A 16,613-nucleotide genomic window follows, 5' to 3' on the forward strand; every position below is an offset into this window, starting at 1 on the left:
ACCTTCAAACCAGTCATTGTACTTATCAATGTACGTACTATAATACATTTTTATTTCGTCAGGTAGAGAAAGCTATACACTTATTATGCCCTGACACCTCTACAACAAAGTGAGAACAAAGTCAAAACCAAACCAAAAATAAGGAATAAAAACAATATATACAAACAAAACAAAAACAAGATGTACACACACTAGCGCGATCCGCGAAACTTAGCGAAACGGGCCTTAAAGGCAAACACAGACGATTTGATTTTAACGTCCGATGGAAGACAGTTCCACGTGTTTATAACGCGTTGGGTGAAGAACGTACGCCGAACCGTACTGAGACATCTTTTCTTGATAATGGTGGGAGCCTTGCGCCCTGTCCATTGGAGGTCAAAAAAGTGCGTTGCAGACACGTCATAGAAGCCATAGATTATTTTGTAGGTTTCTACAATGTCCGTCCGAAGACGTCTATCTGCTAGCGACATAAGGTTCAGGCGCTTGAGGCGATCGGGGTATGAAAGACCACGTAAGCCAGATATGAAATATGATACGAAAGCCTCCGCTTCTGTCTCCCATTTTTTAATCCATAGATAGGCTGCAATTTCAAACTCCGTTTCCGATTTTGCAAGCTGAAGTTAAAAAGCGTCATCCCGTATTTCATGGCGAATTGCTTTACAATTGACATCACGCTCTAATCTTTTATCCACGTTACGAATTACACGCGCCCAACAGTGTACTCTGCGTACATTTTCATGGTTATGTGCAGCTTCCGTCTCATGTTGAGTAACTTCAAAGCAGTCATTAGGGATGAAGAGCACCACCTTCACTAGACAACTACGGCTCCATTTGCAATCATAGTAGATTCTAGTACCAATTGAATAAGTCTTGGAACATCTTTGCTTCCAGGTTTTTGGTCCAAGTCTGAAGATTCCTCGGACGCGTAGTTAAACAGCACATTTGACATTATTGAATAAAATATTGTTTCTATCGATTTTATAGGGTCGATTCAGTTTTTTGTCGGCCATTTTAATTTTTTTTAGTCGCAAGATAAGATTAAAAGTCGGTAAAACACCACATTGGCCATAATATATTGGCCATAGAAATATTTCTCGACGTTTTAAATTAATTATAATTACTTATTTTCTAAGCTATATCAATAATTAAAAGAAAAATAATTAAAAATGTAATAGGATCAGTTTGGCGGGAAGTTTGAATTAAACAATTTATTTCGATATGCTAGAATAGGATTATAATTGGCGGGTGGCGGGAAGTTTGAATTAGTCAATTTCCTTCGATATGTTATAATAGGATTATTATAATAGGAATATTTCTCGACGTTGTAAATTAATTATAATTACTTATTTTCTAAGCTATATCAATAATTAAAAGAAAAAGAATTAAAAATGTAATAGGATTAGTTTCGCGGGAAGTTTGAATTAGACAATTTCTTTCGATATGCTAGAATAGGATTATTTTTCGACGTTGTAAATTAATTATATTGGATTATTATTGCATGTCGTAAGACATCGAAGGTAGCTTAACTATTTAACCTTTGATATTTTGCGTAGATGTGAAACTAATTATTCGGCTGGGCCGACTTGTTTATATTACAATTGCTTATTTTATTTTTTAATATTGAAGTTAGTTAATATGTTTCAAAATAAGTACTTAAATAATTCACTTTTAAAAATTTATTACATAGTTTTTTATATTACAGTTGCTTATTTTATTTTTTAACTAATTAATTATATTATATTAGGAAAACGAACCAAGTTTGGATTACTGTACTAAATTTGTTACCACCTGACACTAAATGCAACGAAATACGATGGTACTCTAGCCCTTGGTAGCTATAGCAGCTAACGATTTGGTAGTCGTAGAACTTCAGCTATGTCCACGGGATGTCGCTATAGCATCGTTCTACGTTCACGGCGTGTGTAAGCAGCCCGTCGTGCTTCGTTCAAAGCTTCGGTTCAAGGGGTGTGAGAGTAGCAACTTTGGCTAGATTCAACAACAGGGGTGTGGATGTAGACACTCTCAAGCGAATTATTCGTCTCTTCTTCTGGTGTTTAAGGTCATGATGATGACCGAAGACCTTTCACTTATCTTAAGTAGCCCCCTCCCAACGGTTTCTTAGACCTATTTTATATTCTGTTAAATAAATATTTCAGTATATAAAGGCATATGACTTCCTAAAATAACGAAGTCTTTTCTCATTATGGCAAGTTTTTTAACGGAATTGGAACAAGTAAGCCTTGCCGTTCCTTCATGTGTGTTTGTCATGACATGTCATTAAAGGAAACCTTTTGTAGGACCCATTTGATCCTGAAGAATTTGTGGAAAGATTAGCTTGGAGAACTGCTGGAGGCTATGGAGAAGGAGAAACGTTTAATCCAGATGTGCTTCATAAGGCTTTTGAAGATGCAATTACATTTTTGCATGTAGAGTATGAGAATACCCAACAGAAATGTGAACGATTAGAAATAATTTGTCATGAAGGCGAAAAGCTTTATTGGGCTGAAATGGCCCAACTTCTGGAAAAAAATAAAGTACAATTCATTAGGCAGATAAATTTGACATCAAGTATTTAAATTCAAAATTTTTTAGGAGGGGTTTTCCGTGTTTAAAGACTTAGATGAAAGAATAGATTATGTAGCTACAAAAGTGGTTCATTTGGGAGAACAATTGGAGAGTGTCAACATTCCCAGAGCTAGAGCTGTTGAAGCTCAGAAACTAATGACACATTTTGCCGAATTTCTCAACAATGAGACACCCTTGAACAAAATATTGTCTGATCCTAATGAACTATTCCAAGCTGCTGATATCATCCTAAAGCTGCATTTAATTGCTCAAGAATTACCTCCTGGAAAGTATGTACACTTCCTCATTTGATTAATTAGCTATTTAATTGTATTAAGTCTTTAATTTTTCCACACTTATTAGATTTGATATTGCCCAGAAGCATATAGCTGCTAAGTATGATGAAATTGAAAGAACTTTAATTGAAGCTTTTGTAAATGCGCAGCTTTGCGATGACAGAATCCGAATGAAAGAAGTGGCTTCTATCGCATCGCAATTTAAGGTATTATTATTATTCCTTAACACTGCTTAAAAATGTATAAATCTTCAACAGCTTCGAAATGCTTTTTTTTTTACAGGGATATTCACAGTGTATTAATGCTTTTATTGAACAATGTCAATCGGTAAATCCAGAAGTTAAATTTAGAGTGGGATATAAATTTAATGTTGAAATAATAACTTTTACAGTCGCTATATCAAGATGATCATATATTTGATGGTGCCGCTCCACTTTGCAAGCGCAATCAAGTTATAATGGAGCAAGTTTTCAATGATCCCCAACATATAATGGCTAAATTTATCTTGAATCTATACCATCTCAAGCTAGAAGTAATAAATGTAAAATTTTATATATCCTATTACTATATAAAATATGTTTATTTTCAGGCGTATATTACCAGCAAACTTGAAGACCGCAGCAACCCAAATATGTATCTTCACACATTACACGAACTTTATTCTAAAACCACAAAACTTTCTGCAGAATTGTCTAATTTAAAAATGGGTACTGATGCGCCTTCTTATTTATCCAAAATTACAAGGACAATTTTCAGTCGGTACCTGGACACCTACATAATGCTCGAAGCACAGTCTTTAAAAGTAAATAGAAAATATTATAAATGTAGCAAAAAACTCACTTTTTTTATAATTAGGACAAGTGCTGCTTCGTGTTGAGAAAATACTACGATAAGAAGAAACATCAGAAGAAACAATTTTCAGGAATACAGGAAATTGGTTGGGAAATCAGAGCCAAACTTAGCAACATGAATATTGGTCAACAAGTAGAAAATTATGGAGGAGAAACTTTTTTGTCTGAAGAAGTGGCCATTAGTTTATTGCAAGAGAGTAAATTGGCTTTACAAAGATGTCAAATGGTTAGATAAATGGAAAACTGTAGAGATGTGTGAATATCTGTTAACCAAGATTTATCAGTTTTTTCATATAGCAGTTTTTTGAGTAAATCTAAATCAGTTGAAAATTTTATTTGGGGCTTCAATATTAATTTTTTTTATTCAGTTAATTGATTTAACATATATATAAATATTATTAATTGTTTAGAAACTGAAGTTTTTAGAAGATTAAAACCAAAAACCATTTTCAAAAGTTCTATAAATTAATAACCGAGTCACACTTTTTTTTAATTAACTGTTATTTGAAAAACTGAACCCAAAAGCACTATCTACACATACCCAAAAAATAACCTTATTTCTTACAATATTAACCTAAATTTATCCCTAGCTGTCAAAACCTAGTGATATTCCTTCTAATTCGTTGAAGATTTTTGAAATACTACTTCATTATTTGTGCATCGAACATATTGATTATGCTTTGGAGTTGGGATTGCACAGTAAGACTATTTAAAAGTTAATTTAATTAAGAGTGAAAGCATTTTCATTTTAGGTATTCCACATCCCGAATCAAAAACTGCCCCGGAGATTTATTTCTTTAGTGTGGCTCAACAGTGTAATTCAGTCTTTCATCTTCTGGAGAAGCAGTTTTTAGATACTTTAGTTCCTTTAGTCATGTAATTAATAAATTAATTGTTTTTTTGAATTAATTATTAATTTTTAAATTTGTTTTAGATCAACTCCAAAGCATAGTGATTGTTTACAAAGGAAGAAAACCATCATGGAACAAATGGAGATGAAACTTCAAACGGGCTTGGATAGGTTATTATATTAATATCTTCTGATTATTCTGTTTTATTTTAATTTGTAATTGGATTTCAATTTCAGGTGTGTAGCTACGATAGTTGGCTGGGTGAAAACGTTATTGCAAACGTTGCAAAGGAAAACTGATTTTAAAACGGAGCCTGATGCGGAAGATGGCGCACCAATGATAACTGATGTAATTTACACTTGTTTATAATAACAAAAATAAGTTATATTTAAAATTTAAATTATTTTAGGCGTGCAAATCTGTTACAAAGTTTATTAAAGATTTGTCAAGCAAAATTAAATGCACTTTAGACGGTAAAAATATAGAGGCTGTTTTGATGGAGCTGGGACTTCGTTTACACAGAGTTATTTACGAACATCTGTTGCAGTTTCAATATACAACTTTTGGTAAGTTTTTTTTATTTTGATTGCTTGAAGTGCGTTACTTTTATTGTAATTTTTTTTATTAGGTGCCATGGTATTATTGTGTGATGTAAACGAATATCGCAGATACCTGAAAGAATTTAATGTTCCAATGTTAAACAATTTAATAAACACCCTGCACGCTTTATGCAATTTGCTATTAGTGAAGCCAGATAATTTAAAACAAGTGTGCTCTGGAGACCAGCTGGTAAGGAAAAATTTATACTAGTGTTTTATGATACTGTAATTTCATTGATTTTGAGGTTTAACTGGTGCCAATTATTTACTACTATGGGGAATGGAATACCAATTTTTACTGAAAAAAACATTATTCTGCGATGGGCAATCCCATTTTCCACTTGGAAAAAAGTACATTTGTACGCAGCAATGAGATATCCTGGTTTCTGTTATATAATTTGTTGGTTTGGGCTGCAGCGTATCCACAAGGAATTAGAAAAATTGACTTTATTTATTGGTAAAAAATTAGTGTCAATAGTTTTTTTTTTTCAATTAAATAGCAATTTTAAACAAAAACCACTTAAACGGAGTATGAACTAAATCGAAAAATCGTCTGTTAAAACGAGTTACAGCTTGCTTTAAATGTAAATAGCACCAATCACCTCTAGCTTCCGTTAAATCTTGTGGGAAAAATTTGAAATTCATTATGAAGTTCATATTCCCTTTAATCAGTACAATTGCAATATCAATAATGGATCAATCTTAAATCAGTACCATTATTGGAAGTATATTAATCCTTAATTTAATATTTAGGCTGGCCTTCCATTAGCAGTTTTGATCAACTTTGTACAACTACGTGCCGATTATAAAACTGAGAAGTTAATGAGTAGATTCAAATAATCTTCCTTTGTATAGGAAGACTAAGGGCGAATCAAAATGGGTATGTTCTTGCCTTATTATTAGTGTCATGGAAAAATATCTAGTTTAATAAACTGAAGTGGTACATGTGCAAATATTTGTGCCAGTAGATATGAAAATTTATAATTTATTAATTTTTAGAATACAATTTTGTATGAATTATAATTAAAAAGCTTTACAGAACAAATTCAATTACACATTTTCTTTAAAATTGAGATTTCTTTGTCATAGCCCACCTTCGGGGGTGTTTCTAAGACCATGGGAATTTTGTTGAATCTCTTATCGGACATGATGCGCTTGAAACCTTCCTTGCCTATCTTTCCACATCCAATATTAGCGTGTCTGTCCAAATGGCTTCCAACCTCCCCAGTGGAATCATTCAAATGAATGGCTTTAAGGTATTTTAAGCCAATTATGGAATCCAAGTCGCTCATCATATTTTCAAAGCCAGATGAGTTTGCAAGATCATACCCGTAAGCAAATGCGTGACAGGTATCCAAACACATTCCAATGCGTGATTTATCTTTGATTTGCGAGATAATTTCTTTCAATTCATGGAAGTCTCCACCCAAAGTGTTGCCTTGTCCACACATATTTTCAACTAGAACTGTCACTCCTTTAGTAGCTTCATGCGCTATGTTAATACTTTCAGCACATCTACGAATGCCTTCTTCTACAGAAATTGTACCACATGTTGAGCCAGGGTGAATGTTGAATAACGTTAACCCAAGCTGTTCGCAACGGTGAAGTTCTTCGATCATAGCGTCACGACTTTTGGTAAGTGTTTCAGGTTTTGGGGCTGCAATATTCAGCAAATAACAAGAATGTGGTACTATGACATTTGAAGGGTAGTTGTATTTAACACAGTTTTCCTTGAAGAGAGTTACATCTTTGGCTTCCAAGGGTTTGGCATTCCATTGGTGGTTTGACTTGAGGAACAAGGCGAATGCAGTGGCTCCAATTTCATGGGCTTGTAGAACAGATTTGTGAATACCCCCAGCTATACTGACATGTGCTCCTATATATTTCCCATCTTTCAAAGACTTTGGCACTCCATTGGCAGTCTCTAGTTTCACACGCTTGGATGATTTGGGTTTTTCTATTTCTCCTAAAACTTGAGCCATATCTTCATTTATCTTGTTATATTTTGACGATTCCCCTTCCAACTTTTTAGATAAATCATGAACCGCCATAACACGCTTACTAGTTCTACGCATTTTCTTAAATTGGTTCTGGATTCAAAACAAAAACGAACGATTTATAAACAAAACAAATCTACCGCCAATGCGTTCTCTTGCGTTATTAGGGATTACTTGAGGAAATTTTATTGTCACCAAAATATTACTAATATCCAGGATTATTAGATAAATTTTTATTGTCACCCAAATATTACCAATCAATTGAAATTTTTTTAAATCGGAAAATGGTAATTTCAACTAATTTGGTAAAAGTTAAATCATAAATGCACACGGCTGTGAAATGGGGGGAATCAAATGCCGGGATGCCAGATTATCAACCGAAAACCCGCCAAAATAAAACTGAAAAAAAACCCCAAAAACCGCCAATCCTTATTTTGAAAAACAGCCCAAAAACTGTCGATTTTCCCAAAAACATGCCAAAAACAAGTCAGCCCAGGCCGTAATATTAGTTCCACATCAGTGTATTCGAGGGGGCAAAGCCATACACCCTTAGTAGACACAGGTAGGCAAACTAATACAAAGCTTTTGAGGCTTTGTGATTTCTTATCGTTGGATATATAAATTGCCACCCTAAGTGAAAGGGTGGATGCCGCCCACCATCAGGAGACCCGGGTGGGCAAACTAATATAAAAACTGTTGAGCCCATGTGATTTCCTATAGTTAGATATACTATTTACCATCCTATGTTAACGAGTGGCCACCGCCCACCCTCAGGATACACGGGTGGGCAAACCAATTCATAAGCTGTTGAGGTCATTTGATTTCCTATCGTTAGATAGACGTAAAGTATCAAAGGTGAAATAGGTAAGCAAAACACGACAAACATAATTTTTTTAAATTATTGAAATTAGTGGACAAATGATTTAAAGAAATTCTTAAACTGGGATTCAAATATGTTTATTTTAGGAAATTGATATCAAACATTTGGGTATGGTTCAAACACCAAAATTCCTATTATTGCACAAATTAAAAAAAAGATACCCTTGAATGTAATTAAGCTTAAGTCCGACTGCTTTGGATTTTTTGATCTCCCATATTCTAAGTACATAAATTCATTCTTGATTAATGCATATTGGTTTTGACTTAACTTGCAAGGTAATTTGACAAAAAGCTATATTTTAAATTTCGATCTATTTGTGGTAGAGCTATAAACGGGTAGTCTTTACGTGAACTTGTAAGTTAATATACCTAAGTTTTGCGAATGGTATACGGTATCGTAATAAAAATTTACATTCATTGATATAAAAATACATATGCCCGAATGCCCCAAGTTTTTGGATGAGTATGGGAGTCCAATAATTAATAATGGCGGTACGTAAGTGTGTGAAGGGAAATAGAGTCTTCAATGCTTTAACTTTTTAAGCGTACGCGTGTTCTTAATAATATAATACCTTCTCCCGATAGTGACTTCAATTTATAATTGTTTCTCTATGGTTCTATTGCTTTTATTACCCAAAAGGAAGTTCGTCCGTGTGGATTGAGCTCGTAGTTTGTCTTAAACCTTTTGTTTGGTGTAACGAGTGATGAAGTTGTTGATTTATTTAAATAAGAAAATAGGTATCTCATTGTGGGGCTTTTAGAGCATTTATAAGTACATATGGGGAAGAGGGCATTTAAAATTTTCGAGCTCGTTTATTCGAGTATTCACTTTCGAGCGAGGCATCTTAAGCGAGTGTGCCCACCTACCACTGCTCACCACCCGAACATTTAAAATTTTCAAGCTCGTTTATTCGAGTACTCACTTTCGAGCGAGGCATCTTAAGCGAGTGTGCCCACACCCACCACCCACCACCCGACGCGAAGTTTGAGGTTCACTTGACCTTAAACTCCGAAAATATACGTAAAATAAGTCGGAAAAATGGAAGAGAATTTCGACAACTTAACTAGCCAACTAAGCCAACTCCCTCCGCGTCGCTAAAACAGTAGAAGTTCCGAAATTATTTTCGCAGCGCCATTTGCCGTGTCGTTGCTTTCCACACCAAACAAACAAACAAACAAACACACAACACTTAACGACAATCCATCCATAGCAATAGTCCCACTTCGATATATATATATCTCGATGTGGAACTAATTAAACCGCGAAAATTTAAAGACACATAATACCAACCCAAAAATCCCAATTTATTTAAAAAAATCCAAAAAGGAAAATATAAATTAAATCCACGAAGACGGGCGGAAACCTTTGCATACGCAACGGCAAGGTACTTTTGCGCTCCAACACACCTCTGCCTAATTCCAAAGGACTGACCTCTCCTAATAACCCAAAAAACTAATATTGGCCCAGGTTGTCGACTCTCCAAAATCCCCTGCATACACTGTAAATAATGTAAATACTGTACCTGACTCTTACACTGCCAGAAGTTATCCTAGCATCTAAATCGGATAACAAACTAGAACGATTTTTGAAATTTTGTCGCGTGGTCCGATTAGAACTTTTAAAAAACCCTGCCTTTGGCCCATGCTTTTCGTTTGGCTGGCAACGAAAGTTACGCCATCTGCGCCACACTGGTGAACTAACACTCTATTTCGCCTAAGATTAAATGGCCGACTTTAGCTCGAGGCTAACGCGATTGTTTTTTACATCTTTAAAGCGACTTATGTTTAATTAAAGTTGAAGAATGGCTCAAAATTGCGTAATTAAATCATGTAATAATCATAATTTCCAATCGCTAAGAACGCACTAGAAAACACTTTTCTTTCAAATCATAGAAAGCTAGTTTTTTTTAAATATAAAATGAAGAATGGGTAATTGCATATTTTAGGAGTGATTAATCAAACAAAACATATCTTTTCACAGGTTACTGTTAGAAATAGTTGTTTTACCCGCAATGATTATGAGGGAAACTATTTTTTTTAATAATAAAGATAAGTTACAACAATTATTCAAAAGATAATCTATCATCTCGTAAAATAACAAAGAAATGCTGTATTTACCTTTCGAAAAATATGAATCCGAAAACCACATCTCGCTTTGTACTTACAGCTAAAACCGTTAAAGAAAGTGGAAAAGACCACTAATGAATCAACAACACCTGTAAATGGTTATTTGCATCAGTGCCTACGTTATTCACATAGTAGACCTGATCACTATAAGCTTCGTGCGCGTGGTGTAGATGGTGTTACTGTCGTTTTAGCCAGCCATTCGAGCAAGGATAATAGCTAAAGGATACGAAATAACCCGCGATTTTCGCTCCCCTTCCGTAACAATTTTACTCCCACAAGTTGGGAGAAAAGGGGGTACTAAAAAAGGGGGAAATGTGTATGATCCTGGTAAGACCACTTTATAGCGCCCTCTCTACTAAGGATATTTTCAAATATCCTTAGTTTTGCCGCCAACGGCTTTGGACCACGCTTTTCTTTTATTAATAATGATATATTAAGTATAATTGATATTTAGATATGGATCACAATTATTTTTAAGTTAAAAGCTTTGAAAAAACATACTAAGGCGCAGCAAAAAAATTTACACTTACTAAACACACAGTATTTTCCCATTTTACAAAATAACTATTTAAATCAAAGCTCAAATCAAATCGCCGTTAAAGTTAAAAGTTTTAAAGCTATCCCGCCACTTGACCTAAGCCTAGATCGAATCACCGTTTATTGTCGCCAAGAGTCGCAGATTTTTGCCTCTAGATGGCAACAACAAGGACAGCGCTAGCGTTTTACCAGGATGCGATCCCCACTTTTTCCACCCACCCCATCCACCCGTCGGGGGAGACTCCTTTCACGAGAGAGGTACGAGCTCGCTTCGCCATTTCGTATCCTTTAGCTATTATCCTTGATTCGAGCATGGACTGTATTTTAGCTATAATACAGTCCATGATTCGAGTAAGCTTCCTAGTTTCAAAAGTAAATAGGGGGAGAAAGTCTATCACTGCCTTCAGATTTTACCTTCCACCATGCTTGACACCCTTTTTGAAGAGCTAGTGATCACGTGATATTTCTAACCAATAAGGATAGCACATTACGCGCGAAGTAGTGCATTTGTGGTATTCCGGTCCGCGCTCAAGATGAAAATTTTGAATTTTATTCCCTGGCAACCATGTTACCGCCTCGCGATTTCAAATAGTCTCTCTGTCAAATGCTGACCATTATTTCCTTCGATAACGGTTGATTTTAATTAATAATTACTATATCAATTGTAAAATAAACAAAAAATCTCGTAGCTATTTTTTCAGTTAAACTGACAAATTGTTAGGCCTTAACATCGTAGATTTACCAATTAGTCCCGATCTCCGCTCTTAGATGGCGCCACGCTCTCCACGATTTAAGTGACCGTTATTCTAGTTACGGTTTATTTCTTTTCAAAAGTCGTGTTATTATTTTTAAAATGTCGCATTTTAGTTGCTATCATATATCTACTTTATTTAGGAACTAAATTAACCAAATTATAGAAAGAAAAAGTTTAATATTCACGTATTTTATAGAGAACTATTTTTCATCGTGGCGGAGTACAACCGATACCTTTGTGTCCCTTTAAAGAGGCGAGGGGAAAGTCATTTCCGAAGCCCAAAAATTTTACCCCTCAAATAAGACGTCGTGCGGTTGGACCCAAGTGCCAGACTTTCTCCCCCTATTTACTTTTGCTAGTTTGTTATCCAATTTCTAAGGATCCTAGCCAACTATTGGACCCCTTTGCAAAGCCATTCTATCCGACTCCTACTATTTGCTCTTTAGTTCGTGTTCGAGACACGACTTCACGGTCTTGATGACAAACACTTGTACGCTCAAGATATAAGATAGCTGAACTTACTGCAGGAATCCACTCTACAAAATCGGACATTGTGGGTATAACGGAGTTCGTCATCTTCCGCCACGACCGATGGGGTTCGGCCAAAGGGGGGGGGGGGTGTGGCCCCATGGTTATTGTTCCGGTTACGGGACCTACAGATTGGGTTCACCCTATGGTCGTAGCCCCAAAACCAGATGGTTCCGTGCGGATCTGTCTGGATCTGTAAAGCGACATTCTTTTCCTCAAGAAATATTTGCATCTCTAAGTGGTAAATTAATATTAACAGTCCTTGACGTACAGAGTGCTTTTTGGCACATCGAACTTACCGCAGAAAGTTCTCATTTCTGTACTTTTGCTACACCCTTTGGACGTTTTCGCTACATATACGGTATCCTTATGGGCTCGTTACAGGATCCGAAGTATGCCAACAAACCCTTCGAAACCTATTTCTTGTTGCAGAGTTCCCTGACGTGCACATCTCAACAGACGATTTCCTTTTGGCATCTGTTGACCTGACTGCGCACAAAATCTTACTGATGCGGGTGTTACAGCGAGCCCATGAGGTAGGCCTCTGTTTTGGCCGGAAGAAAATGTTCTTGGCAACTGATCGCATTAAATATGTAGGTCATATAATAACGCCTGACCGGGGTAGAAGTAAACCCCGCAAGAGTTTCTGCCATCTGTACTCTACCACCGCCGAAGGACAAAGCGGCTCTGCAAAGTTTTCTCGACATGATCATGCAACTACATCGCACGTTTCATTCCCGCCGTCAATACTGCTACAGCGCCCTTACGCGCTTTGCTTCGGAAGGACGCCATCTTCCAGTGGGAGAGCGACCATCAGAACCATTACGATTCTCTCAAATGGCTTGCATCCACAACTCCCGTCCGGTATTGGAGATGTACTACTGCAAAATGGGCAGACAGTAGTGTACGCATCTACGTCTCTCACCCCAGCACAGTGCAGGTATGCACAGATTGAAAAGGAGATGCTCACCATTGTGTTTGCTTGTGAACATTTTAACTTTTATGTCGCCGGCTCCAAGATCACTGTACAAACGGATCATAACCCACTCCTGGGCATTGTCAAAAAGCCCATTCACCTAATTTTACTCCGACTTCAACGACTTCTAATGCGAATCTTTCACTATCAAATGGACCTTGTTTACGTTCCTGGTTCACAGCTATACATCGCCGACATGCTTTCGAGGACACCAGAACCCCATACACTGATCAAATCTGATCAATTAGAGGGCCCCTACACGGCTGTCTACACTACCAGTAACCAAACAAGAGCAATACCAGCAAGCTACCACTTTGGATTCATCCCTACAGCATATAATCCCAGTACATCCAATGTGGTTGTATCAAAACGATTACTTCTGATGTTAAACCGTTCTGGCGGCACCAAGCGGAACTTCATCTCCACAACAACCTACTATACAGGGGCTCATGTTTAGTCGTTCCGAAGACAATGAAACTGCAAGCCCTCCAAACCATCCATTCCTCACACCAGGGGATAAATTCTTGCATAGCCAAGGCCAAACTTAACCTATTCTGGTCTGGTATGTCTGATGATATCACAAGATTCATCCAAGCATATGCATATATACAAATAGAGTGCGAGCTAACAACTCAATGCCGATGCTTCCCCATCCGGTACCTCGACTACCATGGGAAATCGCAGGAACCGACTTATTCCACGTTCAGTCGTAGAACTTTATATTGCTGGTTGATTACTACTCGAAATTTGTAGAGGCTCAAGAACTACACAACACAAACACTCAAAGCGTTTGCAATTTCTTGGCTCCTCACTTTGCACGCCACGGGCCACCACAGCGTTTGATTTCGGATAATGGGCCTCCGTTCCAGTAGCGGCGCTAAGGTTTTTTTCACAGGTGGGCTAATTATTTTGTGGCCCCTAAGAATTTTGTGGCCCCTAGCGGGAACCTTGGATTGACCATATTTCGGAAAAGTGGTGAAATCGAAAAAACCCAAAATTTTCCAGGAAGCGAGAAGAGCAAGGTCGTTTTATTGTTGCGGCTCTCGTCGCGTTTTGTGGACCCCCTACTGACCTTGTATCTGACCTGGAGGGGACACGTGCATGCCTGGGATATTTCCCTAAATTCCCATAAGCCCCTTTCTTTTCAACTTTATCTCAATTTCCGCTACCTTCCTCCCGAATACATATGTTTATGGTCTACTACCTTTTTGAGTAAACAAATTGATTTGGAAAGATTTTTTCCAGAAAAAAGGTTTCTCGGCAATAAAACAAATTTCTAGAGATAATGAAAATTCATAAATTAAAATATGTGGCCTCTTAATTATGAATATGTGGCCCTTTTAATATAAATATGTGGCCCCTCTCAGAAATGCAGGGGGGCTAAAGCCCACTTCAGCCCACCCTTAGCGCCGCTACTGCTCCGTTCAGTTTAGCAGGTTTTCGAGAGTTCCTTGGTCAGTGGGGTGTAGAACATGTCACTTCTTCACCACACTACCCACAATTAAATGGAATGACCGAAAGGGCTATCGAAACTATCATAAACTCCCTCATTAAGGCACGTCAATATTTTGCTGGCCCTGCTTTTTCAAAATGACAGGATGAACGGAAAAGTAATACTAATAATAATAATCAGCTAGGCTAATACATTTGGCACCACCTTAGGCCTAAGTCATCGAGCGACTTTTAAAGCCTTTTAATTCAGGTGGCCGGGTTACAATGCGTAGGAGGGTGGTGGCAAGCCACGCGAGCCAACAGCTCCCTACACTAACTATTACCGTTAACCTCAACAAGCTTTTATTTAATGCTTGGCCAACTACTCGCTGCGGAAGACCACACATCCCTCCTCAACGCTTTCAACCATGATGTTTCATCGACAGAGGAAAAACAAAATGAGAGAAACACTAACTCTCCAACTATTATCTTAGAGTCAAATTTTACCTAAATCTAACTTAATGAATTTCTATAAACATATTCCTAATTGATTCATTCAATGTGCGCGGATCCAGACAGATCCGCACGGAACCATCTGGTTTTGGGGGTTACGAACATAGGGTGAGCCCAGTCTGAAGGTCCCGTAACCGGAACAATAACCCCAATTTGTTCCAGGCGTTGTAGTTCGAGTCTGACTGGTTCGCGAAAAGCATGCGGAACTTGATGAGCGGCGCATATTACACCTACTGCCTTCTCTATTTGAACCCTCACCCCTTTTACGTGCCCACTCATTACACTGGCCCTATCATAAGTCTGAGCAACGCAATTTTCAATTTTCAGTCCATTCTCCGTCACAAGGGTAATTATAGCCAAGCTGATGCTTTCAGAGTCGAACTTATGCAAATCTGTGAATGCTAAAAATAGCTCTCCTACGCCAATACCTAATACAAACACTCAGCTGTTCTACCCCCGCATTATCTCTAGTCTCATCGGCAATTACGAAAAAGAAACCACCTGATTCATTAACCTCCTTTACCATCATTCGCCTAACAAAATTTCCACTAAGGTTAATCAGCTCATTTTGGACAGTGCTATGTATGTATTTAGAATTATTTCAATTATTTGGCATACTTTCGCACTTGGCTTTTAAGTCGGGACAATTTCTCTTTAATAAATCAAAAATTTCTACGAAATTGCCCCTGTTCCCATTTTCATCGTCCGACCTATGCCCCAGAAGAGGGCGCGCAGTACTATTATCTGCACGTGAGCAGCTAAGATATCTCTATTTCTAGCAACGTCTGTTTTATGATGCTGATCTATTGAGCCTAGAGATTTCGATTCCAAATAGTCTGAATATTTTTTATAAGACTGTTGGTGTAAAGATTTAGTCAAGTAAAGTGTTCTTCAAACGTTTTGGCCATATTTTTCCAGTCCGAAAACCCCTCAATAAATCCCGTATTTCTGCCACCTAAAAAATGCTGACAACAAAAAGAATAAACTTTATCGTTTGCTACAGAATATTCTAGCATTTGGTATTTGGTGTACCAAGAAGAATTGAAGCCTCGGTTTTTACCACCCATTAGGGCTTTGGGAAAAGACGCGAGATTAGGTTGAACGGGCAGACAATCCTTATCTATCATTAATCGTCTGATGGTTGAATTGTCTATCTTTGCACTCCAGGCTCTATTAGAGGATTCAACCAAAATTTCCGATAACTCAGAATTTAGAACTACCTCCTTAGCCAGACTGACGTCGCCATTGGGTAAAACGTCAACAACATTTATTTTACTGTTTTCAGTCTCTGTAAAACCTAACACGTATACCGCTCGAACCTGAAAGAAAACACGACTTTGACGTCCAAAATTAGTTGAAATCAATATTAAAATTGTCCGATCTTAAAATGGAGTCCCTTTTAAATCAACTCCCGAATTTAACGGTTTTTAATTTTTTTTTTTCCTTTTAAAACAAAAAATCCAAGAACCGTTACAATTTGTTTTAGCTCGCGTTATTTATCTCGCGTATTATTTTTTTCAACTCTTCAATTTTGAATTTATATTTATATCTAAATACTCTTTTATATCCTTATTTGTGAGAGCTGCCATTTTATTACAGGTCTGATTTCAAATAGTGCACGCAAGGCCACTTCACGGGGTCAAGTGCACGCGACGTCTCGAGCTGATGAGCACGTGCAGGCGCCCTTGCCTGTACTATTTTAAATTAGG

At 37.2% G+C, this 16,613-nt stretch overlaps 1 protein-coding gene across 2 annotated transcripts; it reads left to right on the forward strand.

Moving 5' to 3' along the window:
* The first annotated feature begins 1,948 nt into the window (after window positions 1-1,948).
* Sec10 (Exocyst complex component Sec10) lies at window positions 1,949-6,117 on the forward strand. 2 transcript variants are annotated; one of them, XM_090181279.1, is made up of 16 exons: window positions 1,949-2,096; window positions 2,157-2,233; window positions 2,298-2,534; window positions 2,593-2,855; window positions 2,929-3,067; window positions 3,144-3,188; window positions 3,253-3,393; window positions 3,451-3,663; window positions 3,717-3,938; window positions 4,303-4,411; window positions 4,465-4,588; window positions 4,647-4,733; window positions 4,800-4,911; window positions 4,973-5,129; window positions 5,192-5,352; window positions 5,916-6,117. In XM_090181279.1, exons 2-16 carry the CDS (start codon window positions 2,204-2,206, stop codon window positions 6,000-6,002), a joined length of 2,127 nt encoding a protein of 708 aa, XP_090037405.1. In that variant the 5' UTR covers window positions 1,949-2,096; window positions 2,157-2,203; the 3' UTR covers window positions 6,003-6,117. The 2 variants fall into 2 exon arrangements, with proteins under 2 accessions (XP_090037405.1, XP_090037404.1); XM_090181278.1 differs by having other exon boundaries at window positions 1,949-2,233.
* Window positions 6,118-16,613: the final 10,496 nt, after the last annotated feature.

Source organism: Leiobunum rupestre, chromosome 7 (assembly GCF_980474605.1).
Source record: "Leiobunum rupestre chromosome 7, qqLeiRupe1.1.hap1, whole genome shotgun sequence".
NCBI lineage: Eukaryota > Metazoa > Arthropoda > Arachnida > Opiliones > Sclerosomatidae > Leiobunum > Leiobunum rupestre.